The sequence below is a fragment of the Lates calcarifer genome, linkage group LG5 (genome assembly GCF_001640805.2).
Source record: "Lates calcarifer isolate ASB-BC8 linkage group LG5, TLL_Latcal_v3, whole genome shotgun sequence".
Lineage (NCBI taxonomy): Eukaryota > Metazoa > Chordata > Actinopteri > Centropomidae > Lates > Lates calcarifer.
In genome coordinates, this window is record NC_066837.1 from 25,766,868 (window position 1) to 25,792,357 (window position 25,490).

At 41.9% G+C, this 25,490-nt stretch overlaps 1 protein-coding gene across 14 annotated transcripts; it reads right to left on the reverse strand.

The window, feature by feature from the left end:
- Nucleotides 1-27: 27 nt before the first annotated feature.
- Nucleotides 28-24,840, reverse strand: ctnnd1 (catenin (cadherin-associated protein), delta 1). Of its 14 annotated transcripts, none has more exons than XM_018701010.2 (23): nucleotides 24,648-24,753; nucleotides 17,271-17,418; nucleotides 14,797-14,871; nucleotides 14,557-14,682; nucleotides 14,039-14,331; nucleotides 13,816-13,906; nucleotides 13,401-13,591; nucleotides 11,957-12,212; nucleotides 11,500-11,571; nucleotides 10,456-10,606; nucleotides 9,887-10,088; nucleotides 8,024-8,141; nucleotides 7,619-7,775; nucleotides 6,143-6,160; nucleotides 5,704-5,769; nucleotides 5,452-5,579; nucleotides 5,130-5,280; nucleotides 4,803-4,998; nucleotides 4,491-4,684; nucleotides 3,781-3,828; nucleotides 3,562-3,644; nucleotides 2,641-2,735; nucleotides 28-2,219 (listed from the first exon to the last, which is right to left on the reverse strand). In XM_018701010.2, the coding sequence occupies exons 2-22, from the start codon at nucleotides 17,409-17,411 to the stop codon at nucleotides 2,676-2,678; spliced, it is 2,817 nt and encodes a 938-aa protein (XP_018556526.1). In that variant the 5' UTR covers nucleotides 17,412-17,418; nucleotides 24,648-24,753; the 3' UTR covers nucleotides 28-2,219; nucleotides 2,641-2,675. The 14 variants fall into 14 exon arrangements, with proteins under 14 accessions (XP_018556526.1, XP_018556525.1, XP_050926806.1 ...); XM_018701009.2 differs by having other exon boundaries at nucleotides 3,775-3,828; XM_051070849.1 differs by lacking the exon at nucleotides 24,648-24,753 and adding an exon at nucleotides 24,553-24,639 and having other exon boundaries at nucleotides 3,775-3,828.
- Between the last annotated feature and the right edge of the window lie 650 nt (nucleotides 24,841-25,490).

Genomic DNA, 25,490 nt, shown 5'->3' on the forward strand with positions numbered 1-25,490 from the left:
GATCTAGAGGCAAACGAAAACAAAGGCTCCGAGAAATCATTTTCTTTTTTATTAAAAACAGTATTGCTAGTTACATAATTCATTCATAAATGAGAATGTGCAATTTTAAGAGCCAAGGCAAAGATATTAAGGTGTAGTCCAGAATCAGATTTTTTCCATTAGTGTTCCAGTATCTGATGACTCTTGGAGGATTTTGTTTAGCTAACTTATTTTGCATTTAATTAAGACATAAACTCAATCAACAGTAAAACTGATTGCATATGCGTTCACCCAGAGCACCCAAAACAATTAAACCCAAATCAGAATATAAAAAAAGAAATACATAAAATCATTAAAATTAACAAATATTCTCTTGTATATATAGTTTTAATGTGCTTATTTCTTCCTCCACTTATCTAATAGCAAAATTCTGATCTATGCCTCCTTACACAGATTTTCTACCACAACCCTTGCTCCTCTCGGTTCTCTTTTAGTCAGTCCACTCTTGAAGGCAACTTGTTACTTTGAGAAAATGAGGCCTCCTCTGTAGTGTTTTTCAATTTGCATGGAAAACTAAGTTTTTTTGTTTTTGTTTTTTTTTTAAGGGGGGGGGGGGCACGCATTATACTCCCCTAGTGCCTATTTTAATTGTCCACTCAATAAGTATCTACATCTCGACACTAAAAGTATGCATTCTTCTACAGAACAAGCACTGTACTAAAGCAACGTGGGCCAAAACAGACAATACTGTGTCTTCTCCCATGTACTGTTCTGTTGTCTTAAAGCCAGGTAGGGTATGGGTTTGTGAAGCAGTAAATTATACAGAACAAGAGTTTTATACCTCGTAAAGAAAACAATAAAAATCCAATCCCAATAACAAAAATCAACTCTTACATACATACAAGTTCACATATTCCATTATTTTGCAGAATAGAAAACTGATGACTTCCATGTACATTATGCTCAATTAGTGACCTACTCGGAAAAAAGACACCTTGATTGTTTACCAATGTCACGTTGGACACATCCATCAGACCTGTCCTGAATAAGCGAGGCACTCCAGTTAGCCCACTGTTAGAGACAGTCTTGTATGTACACATTCTTAAGATTACAGACCTGTGGATAAAAGGAAACACATCCACTGATTCCTGTGATGTCTCCCCAAAAAAGTTACAGGGCTTACATTTATCAGAAAGATAGGAACGTAGCACAGACTTTACTGTCTATTCCACCAAGGTGTAGAAGAATTTCTCTGCTCTATTTCTGTCCCCTTATATCTATAGACCACAATCAAATACAGAAAAATGCAGAATCCCCCCCCCCCCCCAATGCATCTTGGCAATGATCTGCCACTGACACAAACTGCATACAAAACAAAGCAAAACACAATTTTCAGTGTAGCTGCAGTTAAAAAGTCTTGAGTGTGTGAAGTTCTTGCATTCAGTATTGGCAGTTGCAGCAGTAGCAGTGTCATTTGGCACATGTACATTACTGTGGTACAAAGCAAAGCAAGAAGAGGAACAACCACTACCAAAACAGAAGCAGAAAGTTTACACGTATCTGATTAATCGATAAACATTGGTTTCTCAATGGTAGGAAATTCTTTTTTTTTGTAGTATTTAACCATCAGGAGAGAAAATTACACATTCGCTCAGTTTCTTCAAAACAGAGTGTATTAGCCATTTATGTAAAATGTCAACAAAATGTCCTGTTCTGATCCCAACAGTTCCATTTAATTAGTTTAATAATGGTTTAATAAGTCTATGCTCCAACCTCCATAAAATTACAAAAGTCCTCAGATGAAGCCACAGTCTCTGCTTTTTGATGAAGAGAGAGCGTTAGTGTTGTCCAAGCAAGTTATAGTGTTTTTGTGTGGAGATGTAGTGTTGGTGCCACCATATCTGATGGAGTGGTTAGCTTTTTTTGTTGTTTTTTGGAGTTTTAAGGACTCGCAGAGCTTAAAGTGGTTGTAGTGTCGCATCCGGTTGTCCACAGGGAACGTAGATCCACGTCAGTTGTCCATGTTGTTTCAAAAGTGAGTCAGCGAATGGAGGAATGTAACAGAGAAAGGGAGAGAGAGAGAAGGGAAGCTGCAAAAAGAGTAAGGAGAGACAGAAGTGTCGAGTGTAAAAGGATGGAGTTTAATTCCCATTGGTAGTGTAGTGGTCCCACGTTGTCAGTTCAGCAAGGGCAGTAGGTGGGAGGAGGCTGTCGTCTTGTGATGCACACTATCAGTTTTTCTGCAAGAGAAAGCAGAAGTGTGGGAATTGATGATGTGTAGCAGCTAACGTGAAGCGGGAAAAAAAAAAATCACACATTTAGAATTCTGATTTGGAGCAGAGGCTTTCAAAAAAAGAAAACCACAGTACAAAATACAATACACAACAGTGGCTGCAGGCAACAAAGTCACCACATGTTAGACAAAAATCACACAAAAACTGTGCAGAGAAAAAAAAAAAAAAAATCACATCTCAAGAAAACTAAAAATCACTAACACTTTTCACCAGCAGGGGGAGCAAAAAACAGTCCAAATACAGTAGAGTGGAAGCTCACTGACAACACTGGTCACTCTCAAACACACAACTAGTCACAGTTGTACAATATTAGGCCATACAGTGAGCTGTGAGGAGCAGCCGGGGGGGGGGGGGGGGGCACACATACCATGCGCTGACATGCAGTGTGACAGTGGGTGTAGCCTAACCATCGTAAGAATCCATTAGAGGCAAAGAGGCCTGCCTCTCCCCATACATCCCTCCCTGAGAGAGAGAGACAAAAAATAGAGAGGAGGAGTGTGTGATAGATTGAGAGGCCGAAAGCGAAGGAGAGAGAGACCAAAAGAGACATTGGGAGAGAGAAACAAGGCACACGGTGAGGAGGAGATAAGTAAAGAAGGAGGGGTTAAACATGAAAAAGTAAGAGTGAGGGAAACACAGAACAGCAAAACAGGAAGAGAAAAAAGTGGAGGGAAATAAGGCATCAGATGAGAAAAGAAAGAAGGGTTACAACAGGTTAGTATAATGTTGGGTCATGTTATGTTTCAGGGGAAAAAAAGAACACCTGTGAGAAATTATGTGCAAAACACTTCAACCACAGTGAAACAAGACATGCATCGACATGCTGTCTGTGGGTGTGTGTGAGAGCATGTCCGTTCACACGGTTACGTTTTTAGCTGGAAGTGAGGACACTGGTCTGTATATCATCATTAAATGTGGAACCTCAGAAGGTGTGTAGTTTCTAGATGACTAAACTGTTTTTTCCCTACAACTCCCATTTTCTTTATCTTGATATGAGCCTACACTCCTGAATTCACCAGAAAAGGTGATGCACAGACAAACAGAATTTGTAGAAAATAATGAAGCATTACAATCTGTGAGGGACTGCTCTGGTGTAAAAAAAAATTAATGGTTTTATTATTCCTCACAATAGTCTGTTTTCAGTGCTTAAAGTTATATTAGGGTTAGGGAAGGCATGTAGGAAGTATGTAGTAGAGTTTGTTAGAATTAAGAGAATTAGGTAATGCTCATGCAGGACTATGTGTGTGTGAGGGGTGAGGGATGTGGTGTGCATGTGGCCCGTGTTTACCTGTACTGCATCTTTGTCAGCAGGTTCGAGTGTGTTATCCAGAGTGTTCCTTCTCCCTCTCTGGTCCAGTGTGGAGTAGGCATCTTAAGAGGAAGAAAAATGTGTAAACCAGAGGTAAGTGTGTGTGTGTTTGTTTGTTTTAGACATGCTAAGATCAAATGAATCACGTGCTAATTCTGTCCAGGCGTATGTGTCTTTTCTGTTTTCACTCACTCTCACCTGGTCCAAAGTCATTCATTGGAATCATTTCCCGGTCCCCTTTGCTGCCTGTGTATATCAAAAGACACAAACACAGCAAGCATCAACATCACAGTTTCTCTGTAAAGTTAAATGTTTCTGTTCCCTCAGACATGTCTGCCTGAGCATCTCCTGCCAAAGACTGTGAAGTGTGTAGGTGTGTGAGTGTTTTGTAAGTGTTCCTGAGTGTCAGACATGAGACAGCTAGTATTTGCAAATATGTATTTCACATTAGTTTGGTGTGTGCTGGGTGGGGTTAGGAAATTTTAAAGTCAGTGGCAAAGAGCTTAAAGGATCTTTTGAATATATTAAAAAGAAAATCAAATATACATTGTGGTGACAAACAAACTCAATTGGGATTATCTGAAATGTCCCAGTGTGGTAAACCCATAAATGTCTTGCATGCCAAGCAGGTTGAGACAAACATTTAAGAATGAATTCAGACTCTTAGTTAACTCTTAACTTCATGCAACACATAGAAACAAGCATTAGCATTATAAACTGTAAAGCAATGCAAAAGTCATCTTTGTGTATTTTGCAGGTAAAAGTGACGACATCAACAGAAAAAAAGCCAATGTTTAATGCTACTGTATGGACAATACTTTAGACAAAGGTCTGAGGACAGAGGACACTTGAGACTTGCAGCCTTGAACAGCACTATACATGCACATGCTTCCCTTTCACTTCCTGACCTTTGTCTATGAGCGGCAGAGTACTGTCCTCATATCCTCCATTGGCTCTAGTGTTGTTGCTGGGAGGGTTTAGGTTGACCATGAAGTCTGTCTTCTTCCAGCCGTCCTTCTCCAAAGTGCGCCGCAGCTCCTTGTAGCCCCACACTGTCTGCAGCACCAGGCCAGCACCACGTACTTCGCGCTCAGAGCGATTACTGGTGATCCCGGTGGACAGGACAGGCAGAGAGAGAGAAATGAAAAAAGGAGACCCACAATGAGAGCGAGTAATTCAAAACTGCCAAACAGAAAAGTATCTCTTCTATCAGCCCTTACCCATCCTTGTTAATGAGCACCAGTCTCTCGATGCCCTGCGAGGCCCTGAGGGTCTTGGCTGCTTCCAGGCTAGAGCCCAGCACCTCATGAAGTGTGCTCAATACTGACACCACCGTCTCTTCTGACAGCGCTCGCACAGGCTGACTCTGACCACCACCGGGCAGGTTGGCCACCAGGTGAGGCACCGCGTGTTTACCTAACAACACAGGAGTGGTTAAAACATTAAACCACGATTAAACACTGACACAGTAAATCTTTCTGGTACTCCATTTATACAGCACATTGTACATATTTTATTATCTTGTTGAGAGAAACACAAAGCCTCACCTAGTAGATCTCTATTGCGCGCATCAATGGCCAGGTTGCGGAGGGCTCCAGACATGGCTCGGACCACTCGGTCATTTCCATGGGCCAGCAGCTCAGTCATCATGGGTAGACCCTTCTCCTGACGCAGCAAGGCACGGATGTATCGTCCATACTAAACAAAGACATATATACAGTATATTATTAAACTAGACAGCTGTAAGGCTATACAACACATTTACAACAGTTTGTAGATTATCCCCACAATCTGGGACAGTAGTTACTCAGCACAAGGAGCGGCAGTGTTGTACAGTGTAACAGGACGATAATGGATAGCAGTTCTTACAGTCCAGCGGCCGGCGCACAGGTTCTGAACAGCTCCGGCTGAGGCTTCCAACACAGTGGGGTTCTTAGACTCCTTTAGCAGAGAGGTGTAGATGCGCACCACCTCCGGCTGGTACAACAGCTCATAGCCTACAGGGGGACAGGAGGACGAGGGGGAAGTGTAGGAAAGACGTATGAAAGGGTCAGTGGGGCGGGAGGTACATAAAGATTATGAGAAAATGCAGATTGCAGATTGAGTGTTGACTGTCATTACCTTTAGCAGGCGTGGTCCTCTTTGGAATGTCTATTATATCTGCAGCTGCATCCTCGTCTTTCCTACCTGGAGGGAATCATCAACATCACAGTCTTAGAAACTTAAAAAAGATATATATATATATATATATATATATATATATATATATATATATATATATATATATATAAATCTTATTATAACAGATTTATTTTAGAGAACTACATCTACTGTTAGTATTTTTTGGTTTGGTTAAATATATGATGTCAGGCGAAAACAGAAACTGACAAAAAAACAGATGCATATTCTTCACTTTCACAGTGAGACGGATGCATGCATGTTAGTTCTAAGACAATACTTGAATCTATTAGCTCAGCTACAGTTACTCTACCACTGCTAACACTGAGATAACAACAGGCAGCGGAAGCAAAGTGCAGTCATACAGAGGTAAAGAGCTTACCTTTGGAAAACCACTCATCTGTAGCCCAGCACAAAAAGGGGAGAGAAAAATGGAGAGGAGGAAGAAGAGAAAAAAAGGATGAGGAGGGAGAGAAAATGGCAGGAGGAAGAGAGAGCATTTAAGTAAGAGGAAAGCAGCCATAACTGAGCCACCCAATCAACACCTAATTACATCCCAATGGCACAGCTGTCACCGCACAGGCTCAGTATTGTGACATGCCCAGCATGAAGGCCAAAGCAAATCAAAGCACACACAAGCTATCCCTGCTATTCTGTACTGTATCAGTTTGAGAGGTTGTTGCTGTGACATATTTCTGTGCGACACATGAAAATGATAAGTTATAAATAACACATTTAAATTATTAAACAGAAATGCTATTTAATTAACCTATAAGCTGATTACCAGTGAACTGAGACATTTCCTTTGACTTAGACTTAGACGGACTTTATTGATCCCTTTGGGATGACTCCCTCGAGGAAATGACATGTGTACTACACCAATGACACATCTTTGTCAGAGACTCTGATACAGTCTTCTCTTTCATAGAGTGATTGTATAATTACAATAAACCCGGTTACTTGAATTTTTTTTTTTTTTGTATTATAGAGCTGAAACGTTTAAGTGATTAATCAATTAGTTGATTATCAGAAAGAAAAATTCAACAACTATTCTGATCAATTAATCTCTTCAGTAATTCTGTAAGACAAAATGCAAAACATTTCTTACTCATCTTCTACAATGTGAGAATTTGCTGCTTTTCTGTTTTCATTTTCATTCTAAACTGAATGTCTTTAGGGCTGGTCCAACAAAATAAGCATTTCAAGATGTCACCCTGGGCTCTAGGAAATTCTGATGGGAATCTTTTCACTTTTTTGGCATTTCAGAAACTAAACGACTAATCTGTTAATCAAAAAAATAATTGTCAGATTAATCAATAATGAAAATAATCTTTTGTTGCAGCCCTACATTATTTTAATTCCTCAATGTCTTTTTTTTTCCCTAAAATGTATATTGTACATGGTTGTTCAGTGCCTTCATGGATTTATTACATTATTATTTCCATTATTAAAAAGAAAATCTGAAAAACAAAGCTCAGGAGACAGTATCTGACTGTATATGAATGTTGACAGATGGTCTTTGTCACTTCAAAATAATTTTATAATTACACTGGCAAAGCCACAAAACAGTAGAAAGGGGGTGTGCAGTGAGGAAAAAAAAAATCAATATTCTCAGTGAAACACAAACAGAGCAGCAGGAGAGAGCGTGAGCTTCCTCTCAGTTGGGGAAATTGCTAACATTCCTGTGCAAGCCAGTGGTCTTGTTTGTCTAAGTGTCTATGTGCGTCTTTGTGTCTGTCAGTATTAGTCTAGTAAGACACTGCTGACAGCAGTGACATCACTGCAATCCTAAATCATCCTCCTACTGACTGAACAAATACAGTATATGTTTCTCTCTCTCTCACTCTCTCACTCAGACCTTTGCCCTTTCGGGAGCTGAAGCAGCCGCCCTTCTGGCTGGAGGGGGCGGGGCCCTGGTTGATGGGCGCGGCCTCCTGGTATCGCTCACAGCCAGGGATTTCGCGGTGCACGTGATAAGACAAGTTCCTCAGCAGACACACGCTGTTCTCTATCAACTGCAAAGGTGGAGGGGAAAAGATGGGAGGAAAAAATGAAGAATTATTTAAATACAAACTCTCAAATATTTCTTACTATAGGTACATCAAATCACCTGGTCACAATTATATGACCTGTTTTCAATTATTCTTTGAATATGCCTTAATTTCGACCTCTTTACTACTGAAAAGATAAACTTTATTGGTCCCACACTGGGAAACAAGGGTCAACTAAATACTTTAATTTCAAGTAAATACATACCACATACCTTATTGTCAACATCTTTACAGTCGATCTGGGACTGGACAATGTACATGAGCGAATCGACCAATCCTGTGCACTCCCTCAGCTTCCTCCTCGCCTCACTTCGCTCCGAACTCACATTTCTTTAGACGAGTGAAGAGTTGAAAGGATAGGAAACAAGAATGTAAAACAAAAATGAGGATTAGCAGTGTGAACGGCTGGAGAAATAAACCAGGCAGTTAAAGAGGTTAAAGGGGAAAGGAAATAGTCACCACAAAAGGATTCCTGCACACAATGCTTGAACACACCCCCAAGAGCTGTTTGAATGAAACTCCTGTTAAAATTGCTCCTTTACAAAGAGAGTACAGTTCGACCAGATCAAGTTACAGCTCCGGACCAATTTCTTCAATTGCTCTGTGACTCAGTCCCACTTAAAGATCTAACAGAACTGGAAGTATGGAAAACTGAGAACCGGTCAGTTCTTAATTCACTGATGTAGGGACGTAAAGAAAGGGCCACGAAGAAGAAAAGTCTGTGGAATGATTGCTGGCCTGTTTTTCCTCATGGACACGCCCTCTCACACAATAACAGGACACGCTCCCCTCCACAGCAGGGGGCACTGATTTCACTTCACTGCACAGTCCAGGAAGGTTATTTACATGTTGTGGTAGGCCAACATTTATAATATTAAAATAAAGGCTAAATCAAATCAGGACTGTTGTACAGTCCTAACATCAGAGGAGGATGGATTAATCAGTGTTAGATCATCTAACTCACCACTAACCTTTGGTATGTCACATTAAGGGAGCAGCAATTTTTAGGTAAAATATGAGAATCATACAGGAGTGTGGTGTGGGGAAGCTGTGATGTTGAGTGTGTATAAAAACCAAAAATACAGGTAAGTAAAAGCATGCAACACCAAACCACAAGTGCTTGATAATATACAATATACAATTAATACAATATACAATGCAACATCTGCATGTTTATGAGTGAAGATCAATATGTGCGTCAGTAATCATTTGCAGGACTAGTCTGACTCCAGATAATAGTCATGCTGTGAACTGAATGATACTGTCCAGACCCTTTCTGCAAATACCAAAGTTTTTAAGTCGTCAAGATTACCAAGTTATTCACACATACTTTTCTACACACACAAGCAAACACTGTAATTAACCGTGTGGTCAAGGGGAATGCATAGATAACAGACCCGGTGGCCAGAACATACTGTTTACACTGTTTAAGTCAATGCCCTACTGTCCTCTGCTTCCCCTCCCTGTAAACTCTTCAACTGTCCTGATCTCACTTACCAGTTACTGTGGCTTCAATTCAGCCAGAATTTCAGCTTTAATAAATGATTGACATTTAACCCAAAAGTGTTTTAATGCAAAGTATATGAAATTAAATGACATATCCTGTTTCTATGTGCTAGCAATAAGAGAGGGCTTCTTTCTACTGTAACAGTGGCTTTAGAACAGTAGGCTATACTGCAGTTATCATACAGATATTACCAAATATCTATTAAAAGGTTTATAAAACATAGCCAAAATGTCTGGTAAAATGGGCCAGTTTATTCTGGTTGGGAAGGACACATCAGGATTCTTATCATTAGTGGGACAAAAGGCTTCACATGAACGCAGTTGCTTCCCTTCCTCTCCATTAAAACCGTTCCATGATGTGTTCCCTGCTCTTCTAAACTGTTAACTCTTCATTGCTGCCTTCCTCCCTTTACACGTCCCGCTGCTCTGTCAGTCTGCTGAGCTGGCATCTTTCCATTTTCATCTCTCCGTCTTCATCAGCACACCCTCCTTCTCTCTCCTTCCTTATCAAACAGCTCTAATCTGCTTTCTACCTCCATCCTTCCTCCCTTCTTTCCTTTCCTCCCTACCTCAAGCAGCCTGCTGTGTTGGTGAGGGCCGTCTCCCACTCAAGGTGTCTGGGCTTGCAGTTCTCCTCCCCGCCTCCTGCTCCATTGCTCCCTCGCTCCCATCCTGAATGGGGCACCATCACTTCATCGGAGAGGGCGTGCAGTGCATGGTCCACAATTTCCATTTTCACAGAGTCATGAGACGACAGGTTCCACAGCGTCCCTGGGAACAACATACAATTTAAAATATGCAAAAATGCCTACTTTAGTTATGCAGCTTACTTGCACTCTTGCCAACTGTCACTTTAAAAATAGCCCTATAGAAAATCATAGCTTGGCAGATGGATAGTGGTACCTCCAGATTTGTGTGGAATGTCATGTCTGTGAATTCAGATGAACTATAGGAGTAGTCTGTATATGGTTTCATCCATTATCAATTGATTAGACAACAGACAAAAAAATAATTATTTTGACAATCAGTTCATTGATTATTATGTGATGGTTCTAGTTTCTCCTTCCTTAGCCTTACATTGCAGTAAATGAAGTATCTATGGGTTTTGGAGTGTTGAAAAAAATCTATATATTATTACCTGTGATAGTGTCAGTGAGGTCTTGGTCGTGGGTCTTTCTCAGCAGCCTGATCAGAGCAGGCACTCCATCACAGTTCTTGATGGCGATCTTGTTGTCTGGATCTTTGCCATATGAGATGTTCTTTAGCGCTCCACAGGCTGCGTAGTGAACCTATAACAGAAAGACATTAACAGTTTAATGAGCGATCAGTCATGACAGAGAATCATTTAGGGAGCATGGATTTCACATACATGGATTTGGCATAGTAGTAGAAAACAGTGACATGCCCTCATAACAGTTAGATTGCGCTATGCTAATGACATGGGCCTCAGCAGGACTTCTCATGCAAGTAATTTCCTATAATTATTGGCGAATTAGGCCACATTTCTTACATATTTTCACTAAAAAGCAAAGTTAATTTCAGCACAAGTTCATGAACATCATTTAATCTGTCGTATTTTGTTTCTTAGCTTTCCACACACACACACACACACACACACACACACACACACACACACACAAAGTGGAGTGGAGTCTTTGGAACCACTTAAAAAGGTTGCGAGGATGCAGTTGCTGTCTGACCCATTTCTCCAGTCAGCAAGTCATCCGACACACACCAGACTACAAACTTGTCATTGGCTGTAGAGCATGAAATGTGAAGTTAAGATGCTTCTTTGCTTCAAGAGTGGAATGCATGATGTGGTTTGCTTGGTAATGCCCATACAAACATCAGCAAAACTTTGCCACAGCTTGGCCTAAATGAAAGGGAATCATTAAAAAAACCACAGAATGTTTTGGCCGAAACCATTTTTAGCACAAATGTTGACCTCCAGGATTTAACCAAGAGAACTCAAATACGTAATGCTTATTTCTCATTCACTTGATATTAAGGTTTTCGCGTTCACGTTGTCCTTCCAACTTGGCTCAGGCCAATGAATTGTCTCAGTATTACATAAGAAATATACTACTGTACATCCCATAAGCCTCACTTTTACCCCACCTAGTCCAATTATAAATACACTTCTAACAAAGTAAAAAATGAACTGAAAGCCATGCAAACTGACCTCTTTGTTTGGGTTGTCAAGCATAGAAACCAGAGCTGGGATGCCTTTCAGACGACGCACATCAGACTTCACCTGGAAAAGCGACATAAGCAGTGGATGTGGATGGGGGTCAAGTAAAGTCCAGTTTACTGTTTTTAAACAGCTCAGCAAATCAATATTATATCCTTGGAAATCTTTGGGGGGGGCAGTTCATATAGAAATGTCCTGTCAACACTGTTTTTTGCAGTTCTTTTTATTAAAAGAGTAAAAGTTGCTTGTTGTCAAACCAGCTGGAGTTGCTTAGCTAGCTAGAGTTGAGTTGAGTTCTAGCTTGTCCTGGTTACTGTAAACATATGCATTAAGAAGTTTGTAATCAGCAATGTTGACTGAGAAACTGGTCCTAATGAACGCTGTAGTGGGATACAAGTTTTACATTTTAAAAATTTTAAGACTGTGCTTGCACATGTGTGTCTCTTACCTTATCATTCTTGTAAGTGAGATGCTGCAGGTATGCAGCTGCGTTGCTCTTGACCGGGTCTAGCCTGTAGTTGAGCATGGCGATGACCTCTGGCAGCTCTGGCTGACGCCAACCACCAGGGCCCGGACCTTTCCTTAGAGTGCTGTCCAATGAGGCCATGCTTCCTCTTTCACCCTGGGCCAGAGGCGCTCCTCCACCCCAATAGTACATGTCCCCTGGACCGCTCATGTCACCATCCAAGGTGCCCTCGTAACTCCTGAGGAGAAAGGGAAGCAAAAAATCTGAATGTACGCCCTTTCTGACGACACACAGACATCTACCCATACAAACACATAGGGAAATTATACACCTGAGCCGTATAACTGTTTGGTGGTTAGGGTTGGATATCCATACTGATCTACCAATTTCGATTCACTGTCCAGAATCAACTTACTTCAATTTGATTCAATTCGATTCTCGATTCAGTTACATCAGATAAATACAGCTTCTCATAATTTATCCTGGGACTTTCCATTCAACAGTTGAGCAACACTGCTGTTTCCCTGACAAAAAAAATGTGTGAAATACACATTATAAGCTAATCCATTTACACATTTCCTGATCAGAAAATTGTTTACCAGAAAAAAAGGCTAAATCCTATTTCATACAGCTACACATGGACTGCTAGTAGCAGATGCTTCAACTGAGTACAGATCAATTTGAGGACAGAGAAAGCAGAAACTGAAAGTCGTCCCACTAATTCATCTGCACTGTTTATGTTGACAAGATGTCTGATATCAGGCTAGCTACTGTTAACTCTCAGGGAGGGATAGACTAATTAAAGTAGAATCCACACACTGTTCATTTCCACGGCTTCGTATCTCGTAACCCGAGATATTATCTCTTCAACAAACATAAACCTAAACCTCAGATCAGTGTGCAAAGTGTTCAGTCTATTCCTATTATAGTAGGGATCTCTAGATTCACTTCAAGATTTGTTGTGACTCAAGGCAGCTCATAAAGCAGCTATCCCATGGTATGTTTTAACCTCAAATAACCTTGTTGTGCAAATTGTAACAACTTGATTTCCACAAAGCACTAATGCTTAGATATACTACTTAAAGCACTCCCAAAAAGTAACCACTGCATACATGTAACATTTAGCACAGATGGACATGAGGAAAGGTGCAAATGCAAAGATCGATGTTGGGATTTCAAGAATCAATACTGGATCACTCAAATAAAAATCTGGATTAATAAGAGAATCTTTTTTTTAATCCAGCCCTAAGAGAGGTGATGTGAAAATTGCTCTTATTTTGGTCCTATACCAAGAACTGTAAATGTAATATAATGTTATTGTAGTAAAAATTATCTTGAGGACTTAATTCTAACAGATGACTCACAGACACTACAGTAGTCATCCCTAAAACATAGATGAGTCACCACAAAAACACACATTACTTACCCAGTTCTGCGTGGGGGCCCATGGGGGAATGCGTGGTGGTTCCGGGGCACAGTGCTATAGTGCATTGGGTGTCCCATGCCGTAGTCAGGCTCATCAAAGCCCATGCTGCGCTGATCATCCTCCAGACCGTAAGGCTCTGGAACAAACCTTGGGATAGAAGATAGCTCCATAGCACTTCCCATGCGCCCAACCTACAAAAGAGTCAGGGATAAAGGTATGGTACTACAAGCTTCAAGCGCCATTTCCAAATGGAAAACCTCTGCCTACCTATTGAAATCCTATTCAGTTCTTAACATGCAGAATAGAAACAAAGTACTAAATTGAGCAAGGGAATCCTCAAGGGTCAGCAGACCAAGTTATAATCCTGCAAAAAGGAAAGCACCAAACAAAGTGACGCAGTGATTGTTGAACATACCTGTGGTTGAGCAGCATATGGGTCCAGCTGGTTCCTGCTTGGGGCTCTATAGCTCGGATCCAGAGTTCTGTACCCATCTGGATGGACTGGTCTAGAGAAGAGAGAGAAACAGAGGTTGAGAAAAAGGAGAAAAGTTGGCTAATTAAACTGTGAAATTACTGTCTGCTCTGCCTTGGTGGTTTGAATCTTCCATGAGCTGTGTTAACAGCAACAAACATGATACCTGTAGCGATCATCCATGCGAGCACCCCTGGTAAGGCTTGCGTAGGTCTCAGATGGAGGTCCTGCGCGGTAGTCGTCATAGCCCCCTGGAGGTCCGTAGTGGTAGTTTCTGGGCACAGTGTGAGTGGGGTAGTCCATAGGCATGCCTGTGGCAGGACCCTGCCTGTAGACCCGGTCCATGGGCGCACTATAGGCTGACATGCCTGTTACTGAACCCCCACCATCCAGGGAAAGTGTGTCTGACACAGAGGGGATGACTGTACGAGTGGTGGTGGTCTTTACTACTTTCTTTACCTTAAAGAGCAAAAGAAGAGAGACAGGAGAGAAGATGTTAAAGCTGAATATTTAACACAAGACAATTTGTATGTTAGAGCTTTATAATCCAAAGGGAAATCTTCCAAGTACAGCACAAAAGCTGTAAAAAGATCCAGAATAAACTCATTTGTAACCATTTCTGCCAGCATGTCACTCTGTATACAGCACACGGCAACAAGTGTTTCTATTTGGATCTCATGTTACCGTGGTTTCTGTGCGCCGTGTGGTGCCATCTTCAGTGGTCTCCACAGAGACAACAGGTGGGGACTCCTGGGGTTCCTCCTCTACCGTGTAGGACTCCTGCACCATCTGACCAGGCTCCATCCTGAACTACATACACATATTCACACATTTCAAGGGAAATGACAAATACAGGTTTCACATGGGGTTAGCCATGTTAAGCCTTAAACAACTGAAATTGAGAGGGCTCTGAAAGATGCTTACGTGATGTGTCCCGTTGATGTAACCCTCGTTGAGTGTCAGCCTCTCTATGTCTGCATCACAAGGAATGCGGCCGTTCTGAAGAGAGAAAGAAGAGACTGCTTAGAATAAAAGGATACATACGCATTTATGAACACACACACACACACACACACACACACACACATCACACATCACACATCACACATCACACCACTGACTGGGCAGTGGAACTTTTCCATAGTCACAAGCAATTCATATTGACCAAACAAAAAAAAAACAAAAGTGAAAGCAGCAACCGTAATCAGCTTTCATTTGAATTTTAATTGCACCCAGCTTTATCTTGTGAAGTTCAGGTACTTTAAGTTGCATCGAAGCTCAACAATAGAACCTTTCTCTGTTTTCTTTCTGATGAATTGAGTTTTGGTGTTGCAACTAGCTAAAGATGGCTTGACCACAAACAAAACAAGAATGTAGTTTTTAAAAATAAAGTGAAAGTCAGTGACGGTTAATGCTTTGGTTCGTAGTTTGCAGTGTGTTTCAACAAAAAAAATCTGCATTGAATGGAATAATGACACTACACAAACTCCAAAGGTATGTAAACATCATGAACACAAAAACACATCCCACACAACACAACTCATCCCTAAACACAAACAATGAGGTAGTTGCATGGAGGACACTCATTCAACAAACTTGATCAAACATAAATGTATTATGATGATGGAATGAACAGAGGAACAAAATTAGTCAGTAATGAAATGAATAATGACCCACAGAGGGAGACAAGCAGAGAGATAAAATCTCTTTCTCTCATGTGTCAACACCACCAGCACTGCCTGCCCAGGAGTAATGCAGGGTGTGGTGCACTTCCCATTCCAGCCACAGGGGGAGCTTGAAGTACCTCTACTGCCATCTTCACAGTTTTATCTCCACAACTTAAAGAGGATCAAGGGGGCACAAATAGGGGGGAGGAAACAGCTTATCACTGACCTCACCGTTGTCTCTGACTGACAGAAATGTTGCATTTTCAAATTAGTAAAATAGTAATGGTTATACTGGGAGAAGCAGTGACAATTTTTTGAAGTGCAACTCAGCCTAGATCAAGTAAACAAGACATATATTAAGCAGTTGAGCACACTCGAGTGCAGATTAGGACCTAGTCAGAGGGAATAGTAGAAAGTGCTGGGCAGATGTGAGCGTGTGGGAACCTGTCAGTAACGACTGAGGTCGTGTTGCACTGCCTGGGAGAGTGGCAGAGGCATGCTGATGCCTCTGGGCTACGTAAACACATAAGGAGATAAGGAACAGCACAAGCTACATTTTTCTCCCTCTTGTTATAACACATGCTCTACCTATATTTCTGCTGCTTATCAGCGAAGAGAATTATCGTGTCCTGGTGAGCCTAAGTACAAGAGCGACAAACAAGAGAAGGAAAGTGAGCCAGCAGGAGAGTCCGGTTGTTTATTAGAGTGTATTTCAAAGGTTGCCTCAGGGGCAAAAAAAAAAGTGTGTGTGTGTGTATGCGTACATGTGTAAGCCGGTTTATTCATGTGCACTAATGACTGAGCGTGTCAATAAGGAAGCGAAAGAATGAGCGAGCGGGGGAGTGCCTGCATGTCTGTCTGCGGTGAACTCAGAGTGTGAAGTCACTCGACGCTCTCTCGACCAGGTAAGTGACTCACGCGTGATAAAGAGGGTGTGTGAGCAAACAGTTGAACACAGTTCATCTGTGAAAGTGACTCAGGAATCAAGAGTTTTACTAAGAATCACAGCTGATGAAAGGGGTCTGACTGGACCTCAGTGCCCTGTTAATGGACTCTGCCCCACTGAAAAGGCAGCCGAAGGAGGTTTTTGTTATACCAGAAATATATCAAACAAACTATAAATAAACCAGTTGGTTGGCATTCTGTAGCTACAAAGGTAAATTTCTTGATGATAGTCCAGGAAAAGGCAGATATCACAACAAACTAAATATCAAGCAAGACATATCTCTGCATGCAAACGCCTATGGACAAGTCAAGACAAATGATGGGTTACACTGCCTGTGTTAAGTTTGGGAGGTGGAGAGATATGACAATGATGATGGTAAGATTTATTCTGAAGGAGACATGGGGTGGTGTTTGAGTAACCGATGGAGAATAGGCAAAAAATGCATGATCAAAAGCTGTGAGGAGCAACAGAGGGTATAAATTACCTCCTCTGGAGAAGGCCTCATTGGAAGGAGCTTTAGTTGTTTTATTTCAGCTTAACTTCCAAAGCTCAAGTGGGCATCAAAACTCCAGCCTGATTAAAAACCCAGAGGAGGTATTTTTTCCCCTCTAGGTTCTGCTGCCATCCAGCCAGTCTACACTGATAGGATGTAGGTGACCGTGGGGGGAAGACACTGGATGAGCTCACTCGGATCGATGAATGGATGAATCCGAGGGACTTTTTCGATGGAGAGCGTGCGTGGGTGGGTTGGGGGAGGGGGACGAGGGGGATTTGTTCCGTGTTACCTGCATGTTGGGGAGGGGGCGGGGCAGGGTGCCGGCGCACGACCTCCGCTCCTCCTCCAGAGCTCGGCTCAGCATCTCAAACTGCCTCTCCTGCTCCCGCACCGAGGCCAGCAGGGAGGCCGTACTCGCACACTGCTCCATTCACACACTGAGAGCAGAGCACAGGATAGTACAGGGTCAACACCACAGAGCAAGAAGAGATTTAACCAACACCAGGCTTTCATCAAGGAATTGAAAAAGCGAGACAGAAAAACCCCCAGTACATAGATATGAAGAATGGCCCTGGCACAGTGCAGATCTAGGAACATACGCACCAAAGAAGTGCTAATGAAGTTGATATTTAGAGGTTAAAAAGCAGCAGGAGCTGACGCAGGGAACTGCAGCAAGGGAAGATAAATGAGGGAAGAGAGAACAAACCGGGAAGATAAAGTAGCAGGTACAGAGAAAACATGAATACAGAGTCACAGCAAGGACGAACAGCAGGCATAAGAAAAGAGTGTGCTACTTGAGAATTCAATAAAGGTGATTATTCAGTTCAAATTCAAGGTGGGACAAGCATCAGCAGAGCAGGGGTGGAAGCAAACTACTCTCAGTTTTTCAGTTCTTTTCTTCACCTCCTGCTCTGCGGGGTTAAAAATAGACAGAAAGTGAGATACATGATGAGAGACAATTACAGCATGCTTTCAGCTGCAGTGTGCCGAGCTTGTTAGCACTTCTTCTTCGCTAGAAAGTGAGGAAGAGAGAGAAAGACGAGTGCGAGAGCATTCAGAGGACTTATGATAGGACTGTATCACACCATCAGGTTGCACCAAATTTGAAAATCCAGAGGTGTTTTGAACTACTGGCGTGTGTGGGGGGGGGAAAAAACCTGACAGGCGTGAATAACGTGAGGTGAATAACATTCATCATCCTGTTACAATACAATGTTCTGTTGAGGAACCTTGGGTCCTTCATTCATCTGGACTTTGACACGTACCACCCACCTAAACATTGTTTTAGGCCAAGCACACACCCCCAATGACAACAACACTACAACAACAGGAACACGACAAAGAGCCCAAGGTGTTGACCTGGGCTCCAGACTCCCTAGATCCCAATCTGACCCAGCATCTGTGGGATGATCCAGAACAAGTCAGATCCATGGAGGCCCCATCCCAGCAACCCAAAGGACTCGAAGGATCTGCTGCCAATGTCCCAGTGCCAGACACTATAGGAGATCTTCAGAGATCCCATGTCCAAGCCCTAACAAGGCAGAGCTGTTTTAAATAGGTCCCCCCACTATGAGGGTGACCTATGCAATTTTAGGCAAGTCCCACAAGGTACTGAATCAGATTGGGATCTGGGGAGTTTAGAGCCCAGGTCAACAGCTTTGGGTCTTTGTCATGTTCTTCGAGACATTTCTGAGCAGGTTTTGTGGTGTGGTGGGAACATTATCCTGCTGGGGGAGGCCCCTGACATTGGGGAGTGTTGCTGCCATTGGAGGGGTGTGTGCTTGGTTTGTGATAATATTTAGGTGGGTGGTACGTGACAAAGTAACGTGATATATGTATATATATATATATATATATATATATATATATATATATATACATATATACACACACACACACCATCAACTATGTTTTCTCCTTTAGAGTCTTACTGTTTTGGTCTTACAATATTCTGCTCTGACAACAGTTTTTTCACTCTGCATATAAATGCATTTTTTAAGTTGATAGAATCTCTCTGCTCCTCCTTGTGGAATTTTTCTTTCCTTTCATGGAGAGTTTGATGATCATTCAAATGTAAAGGGTGTGCTTGATACACTACACCAGACAATTCATACAACATACTGAAACACATATTTCACCTTAAGCAGCTGAATTACATAGATACCAATGATTCATTCACCACACTACAGAAAAGTGGCTGCAAAAATATAAGCAATAACATGAAAAAGGAGAGAAGAAGTAAAGTTTGATTTTAATCCCCAAACTGGTCTTTTAGAAGGAAATGTGGCCTAAAGACATGCCACAGATGACCTAAGCCTGAATTACAGAGGAATGATAATAAGTGAATGTCACTCCAACCCAAATTAAGACAATGACAAAGTCCTTTTCCTCAGACTTCCTCAGCAGGGACACTGATGAGGGAGGAATGAGGAATCTGGGGAAGATTACTTCAGCAGTGTCTGTCTAATAACGGGATGACATGAGCGTGGCTCATCTCCAAACCAGGGCAAAAACCATTTTCTACTTCAAAGTTCACTGACTCATGTAGATCAAATCTGCTTTCCATCCGCGTGCACAAGACTGGAATGGAGCGAACAAAGACTCCTGTATTAAAGTCTGAGTGCGCACATACACCGGCGTAAAGTGTGCTTTTACATCCGTGTGAGGGCGAGTGATTGTGTATGTGGGTCAGAGACTAAATAAAGGTAGCAAGTGTGCATGGCTGACGTTGATTTTATCCTTGAATACTCAAACAGAGCTGTGGCAAGTTTTGGTGAAGTTAACACTTCTCCTCGTTTTCTTTCCATTTGTGTGGAAAATAAAACACACATTGTGGACAGAAGTACAAACACACACACACAGCCATTGTCATACATTCCACAGTGAGATTTAGCGTGTCATATCCTGTCTCAGCTGTTGGAAGCTGTCCTAATAAGGGAGCCCTTCACTCTTTCATTGTGCTGCTCTCATCCACCTCTCACACCAACAATTTTTTCTTACCAGCCAAAAACTTCAGTCCTGGAAAAGGAAGAGTGGAAGCTGTTACATTCTCTGACCCAATCAGGGCAGCCGACCGCAGACCAGCCAAGTGCTTCTATAGTGGATAATGCTCACAAACTGAAAGACGTTTTGAATTGCTTTCAAGTCGGTATAAGTAGCATCCACGTAAGGCTATGAGTGCATTAAAAGTTAAATCAAAACCTCGACACATCAACAGTTCCTTGCTGAGATCCCAACCACATATAGCAGCCGTCAAGTTTTACATTAGGGACTGTGAATTTCAGAGAGAAGATGAAACACTGACACCACACATCAGATAAGTCAACATACCCACAGTCTGAGCTGTTGTATGCAGCTCTGTCAAAACGTCAACACTTTTTTAAGAGTGTAGAAGAAGACGGTCTCTTGAGCCTCAGTGCAATAGACAGGCAGACACACACAACCTCTACAGCTATGCGAGTCTCACCGCTAACATTCTTGTGGCAGGGTGCAGTTGCTTGTGAGAGAGTTTTAAATGGCTTTAGCCACTTAAAGCCTGGGCATTAGTCATTAATCTATTGTAAGGCCATTAGCAGAAACGCCAAATCATATCTGCTAATGGGATAGCCCTGGAATTACACTGCTAAGCCACTTACCATCCTGAGCCAACACACAACACAGATGTACACACACTGTTAGTGTCCACTACTCACTGAAAACTCTGAAGCACACACTCACAGTCAGTTTGTTCAGCTATCATCCAGTGCCCACTGAGCATTGTAACTGCAGTGTATTCCCTTATTATCATATGCTATCATTGCTATTTCAGCGACTTAGTCACTAGTGGTTGTGGCAGCCTGACATGCATTCTGTTCCAGTCCCCACACACACACACACACACACACACACACACACACACACACACACACACACACACACACACACACACACACACACACACAGCTGAGGTGAAGCTATGGTAAAATGCTGTTGTGGCTTGGCCAAATGCTCTGCTGACTCAGCCTCATTTGAATGGTCACACAGAGATTTGGCCTGTGTGTGTGTGTGTGTGTGTGTGTGTCTGTGTGTGTGTAGTGTGTGTAGTGTGTTAGCCTTGGCCCACATCCAACTACTACCGCCTTTACCATCCTGAGTTGAAACCATGAAACCCCCACCCCTTTCCCATGCGGCCTGCAATGTGGGCACAGTGTGGTAGTTGCAGAGAGAGTGCACATGCACACACGCCCACCCATAGTCACACTCCACGCAGACTGTTCAGGGACCTCTGCAAGGCCAGCTGTCTAATCTACAGGACACCATCTTACTATTCTTAGTGAGGAAGGAAATGTGCTGGCAGCTGTAATTCAGAGGGCAATGAAAGAATGAAAAAATGGACCAGCGAGTTCAAGTATATGCACATCTAACTGGAGCAAGGAGATGTCTCGATATGATATTGACATGAGGCTGGATGTCATCTGGGTTTTCTGTCACTTACATCATTAATAAAGCTTTAACGTTCTTTTTCTTACTCCTAAATGCAGCATTAGAAGTTAGGTGACTGTGACTATTTTAGTTCTTTAAGCTGAGGGAAACAAAGCCTCTTGACCATCATATCCCACATTACAAATGAACTTCAATTACATCAAATAAATCATTCATGATTAATCTGTGTCTCTGTTAATTAACTGTCCAGTCCATCAAACATCAAAGAAAGCAGAAAAAAATCACCATCACAAATTCAACAGAACCCAAGGTGGCATCTTGTTTTGTCGCACCAACAGCCCAAGATATTAAATTAACAATGATACAAACAGATAAATTAAGCAAAAACTCTCAAAACTAGAACCAGCAAGTGTTGGGCATTTTAGCTTACTCAATCATTTCAATCATTTATTGATCATCAACCATCAATCATCATAACCAATCAGTAATGAAAATGACTTCAGTCACTATTCCTTTACAAAGGGTTTCCACTAGCATTTTACAAGAAGAGCAGAGGCCTGTGTCACAGAAACAAATGCCATAAATTAAATGATTGTGGCTATTGATTAGGTTATAAAGTACTGACTAAACTGGCGACCGGATGAGATTCATCAGTATCAGGGCACCTTACAACAGTGTCCTGAGGGAACACCTGTCTGACTCCCTCAAATTAGGGTATATCTATCATGATGATTTTCTTGGTTTGGAACTACATTTTGCCTAGAAATATTTCAGTCTGACAGCAGAATTATGTAAAACAGAAACAAAACATTCTTATCATGAGTCCACTGAGAGTCAATAGATGAGAATATTGCATAGTCACCCAGCTGTAAAACTGTGTCATATCTGATTTAACGAATATAGGTCAGCTCCACATCTAGACGAGTCTTTCACTGTCGTCTTCACTTCAACGTCAGCCAATAATGTCACAAAACACAGAAATTCAGTAATATTTCAAAACTAAAATAACAAATCATGACAAATAATGAACATTCCTGCTCCATCGATATTATGGAAAAATGACAACACAAACTAAAAACTAATGTTCAGCTGTCTGTAAAGATTTACTACTGGTGAACTGCAAACAGAGTGTGACCACCGCTTAACAAGGAAGTTGGTTGAATTGCGGCAGTGAGGACCATAAAAATGCAAACTGGCACTCAACCTTTCCAAGAAGTTTTAACCACCGGCCCTGAGGGAGGGTCCTGTATGACAGTTAGAAGAAATCTGTGCACTTTGATTTCACTCTGTGTATATTATCACACATGTCCTCCCCTGCACTGACAGTGTACTGACATGCTTGTTCAAATAAAAACACGACTGCAGGTGTAACCATCAGAGGTAGAAAGACAGAGAGAGAGAGCATACAGACAGGGAGGAGGAGCAAATATAAGAAAACCCCAGCTTCTGTGTGTCAGAGGGACACACCCGTGGTGTACTCTGAAAGCCCGTCATTACAGAGGCTCACAAATGATAGCCCTGGTTAAAACAACTGGCTGAGCAGCAAGACTTCAGCCCCCACAGACAAAATGGCTAGGAACGAGTTCTAGGCAGCGAGAGAAATGTCCCAACTTTTGGGGTTTTTTTGCCCCTCCTTTTTACATCTTTCAGAGGGGACATTTCTAAGCAAACAGCTTGTCCAAACTTGCTCACAATCTCTTCCATCTCTGTTCCAGCAGGTCAAAGCAGACAGGCCCGCAGGGTATTTAGAGGAATATGCCAGGCATGTCCATGCTGTCCTGAAACTCACCCATCAGCTGACTGTATCAATGCAAATCAACAATTCACAGTTACTGTAGACAAGCTGTCAAACATGTCTCAGGTTTGTCTCTCTGTTGCTCTTGTGCAATCATATTTAACGTCACACACAGAAACTACAGAAGATCACGATTACAAACAGAAAACAGTGGGTTTACTCCAGAACTGATCCACTGAAGCAGTTTCAGTCAAGTCCTTTTGGGTAATCCAGCATCCGTTCACACTGAAGAGCTGTAAGCTGAGAGGGTGTCTGTGTAGCAAGCCTCTACACAAGAGACTGTGTAATGAAGTAACAAACAGGCCTGCCACCTTACCACACCCCACACATCTAGACCCACACAACAGGTTCTTGCTTTTGTCCCTTGCTGCTCCACCACTACCACCACCACACCACAAATCCTGTCCTCCCTCCCCTACCTGGCGGACCACATCAAAAGGCAGCTGCTGTAACACTAAACAGTGGGTTTTCCATAGTCACGGGCACACAGAAAAAATTAACAAAATGCTAAAGGCAATCTGCCAAAAATGACACACCTTGCGAGCAGAGTCACCTGAAAAGCGCCGTGCAGCACCAGTGTCCGCAGAGAGTGGGCGTTTCAGGTACAGCACATAATAGGGAATGGATAAGTAAACCGAGACTGGACTTTGACTCCCAACTTACGGTCGGTGACGCGGCGGGCTGGCCGCTCACTTCCGTGTACTCTCACCTGTCCTGAATACCCCCCAGGTGGGAGAAAACTGGAGAGGTCTAGTGAAACCTTGTCCCTTCAGTGTTTAAAGGCAGCAAACAGAAAACACTCCGTGTGCTATGTTATAATGTTAAACACCCCCAGCCATCCACAAACCACACCATTCATGAGACAAATTGATATGTTAGCTAGTCAATATTATATTAGCTAGATAATTTACAGTTTTAACCAGTCGTTATATAAACCACTTTTAAATGTCTGAACGAGTTCTGAACTTTTTCCAAGTCCCACTCTAGATAAGTTATTCATTAAGTTAACGAATGGAATACACCGATGCTAGCTAAATTAGCTTGTGCTATGGTGGCTAGCCTGCTAAAGCTGCGTTCCAACAATCAAGTTCGCAAAATGAAAACTCACTCCTCTTTCCACCTGCAACAATTCCCAACCAGATGAACCGAGCGCAAAACACCAAGAGACAGGCCATTACCGATTCTGGAGACTGTTAGGCTTGTTTTTCAAAGTCCATAAGTGTTTGCGAGGTGGATTCAGGCCTAGCCTAGCCGACTGCCGCTGCTACTGCTGCTGCTGCGCTGACACAATCCAAACCTCGACCCGCAGGCTCGGAGAAGAAGTGAGTTGGGGTGAGACAACAAAAAAACACACCTCGGCGTGGTCGAACAAACGGCGAGAAAGGGAAACAAATAAAGTGTCCACAGCGGGGCGAGAGCACTCACAACAAAGACGTAGAAAACACCCACCTATGCAATATCCTATCTTCCTTGCCTTGGCTTGTTGTTCACTTGTCTCTGCTCTTCCTCTCCGCTGGGGGGAAAAGGTGGGGGCGAGTGGAGGAGAAGGGAGAACAGCAGAGAGGGGAACAGAATAGCTTGGGAGGAGGCATTTTATTGACTGACTGACAGCCAATATTACCTTTTCATAAGCTAAGTTAGCTGATCGTTGATAGACTGCATCACTTCAACGATATATATATATATTTATATATATATATATATATATATATATATATACTAAACTAAAGCAGTGCAATAATATCATACATAAATAAAGATTCTGATTAATATTTATTTATTAAAATATTGTTCAGCAATCAAAAATATAAATTCCCCGATTTCATTTAATTTTTCCTTTTCCTTCCCTATAGAGAAATAACAAAGGCTATTATTAGAGAAGCTTTAATTTTCATGTCATGGTGTATTGTACTATTCAGCCACATACGTATTCAGTATTTTCTCCTTTTTTTCTCAACTTCAAGCTCTCAAACAAGTAGATCATCGCTTATTGTTTGGAAATAAATGTCTAACATTAAAGATGCCACTTCATTGTAAAGCTCTGATATTGCCCTCATGTGGTTGTAAAGTGGAAGTGCTATTAGAGAGCAGGATAAAAAAATCAGTCTTCAAGTTTACTGTAATTTGAGGAACGTACTCAGATCATTTATTACAACATACTATAAAAATACTGATTTTACAGATTTACAAGTAGAATGAACCTGTAGAACCTGCATTCAAATTTGTACTGAAATTGAAAGAGTATAATTATTTACTGCAAAATGTTTTTGGATGTCCACTGTCATTGTTACA

Bases quoted from the DNA above. Each gene is read 5' to 3' on its own strand.
- ctnnd1 (XM_018701009.2), bottom strand. From the start codon at position 17,411: ATGGAGCAGTGTGCGAGTACGGCCTCCCTGCTGGCCTCGGTGCGGGAG. The intron at 14,872-17,270 runs GTAACACGGAAC...TTCTCTCTTCAG, and splicing joins GCCCCCTCCCCAACATGCAG to AACGGCCGCATTCCTTGTGA. The intron at 10,607-11,499 runs GTCAGTTTGCAT...TTTCTGTTATAG, and splicing joins TTGACAACCCAAACAAAGAG to GTTCACTACGCAGCCTGTGG.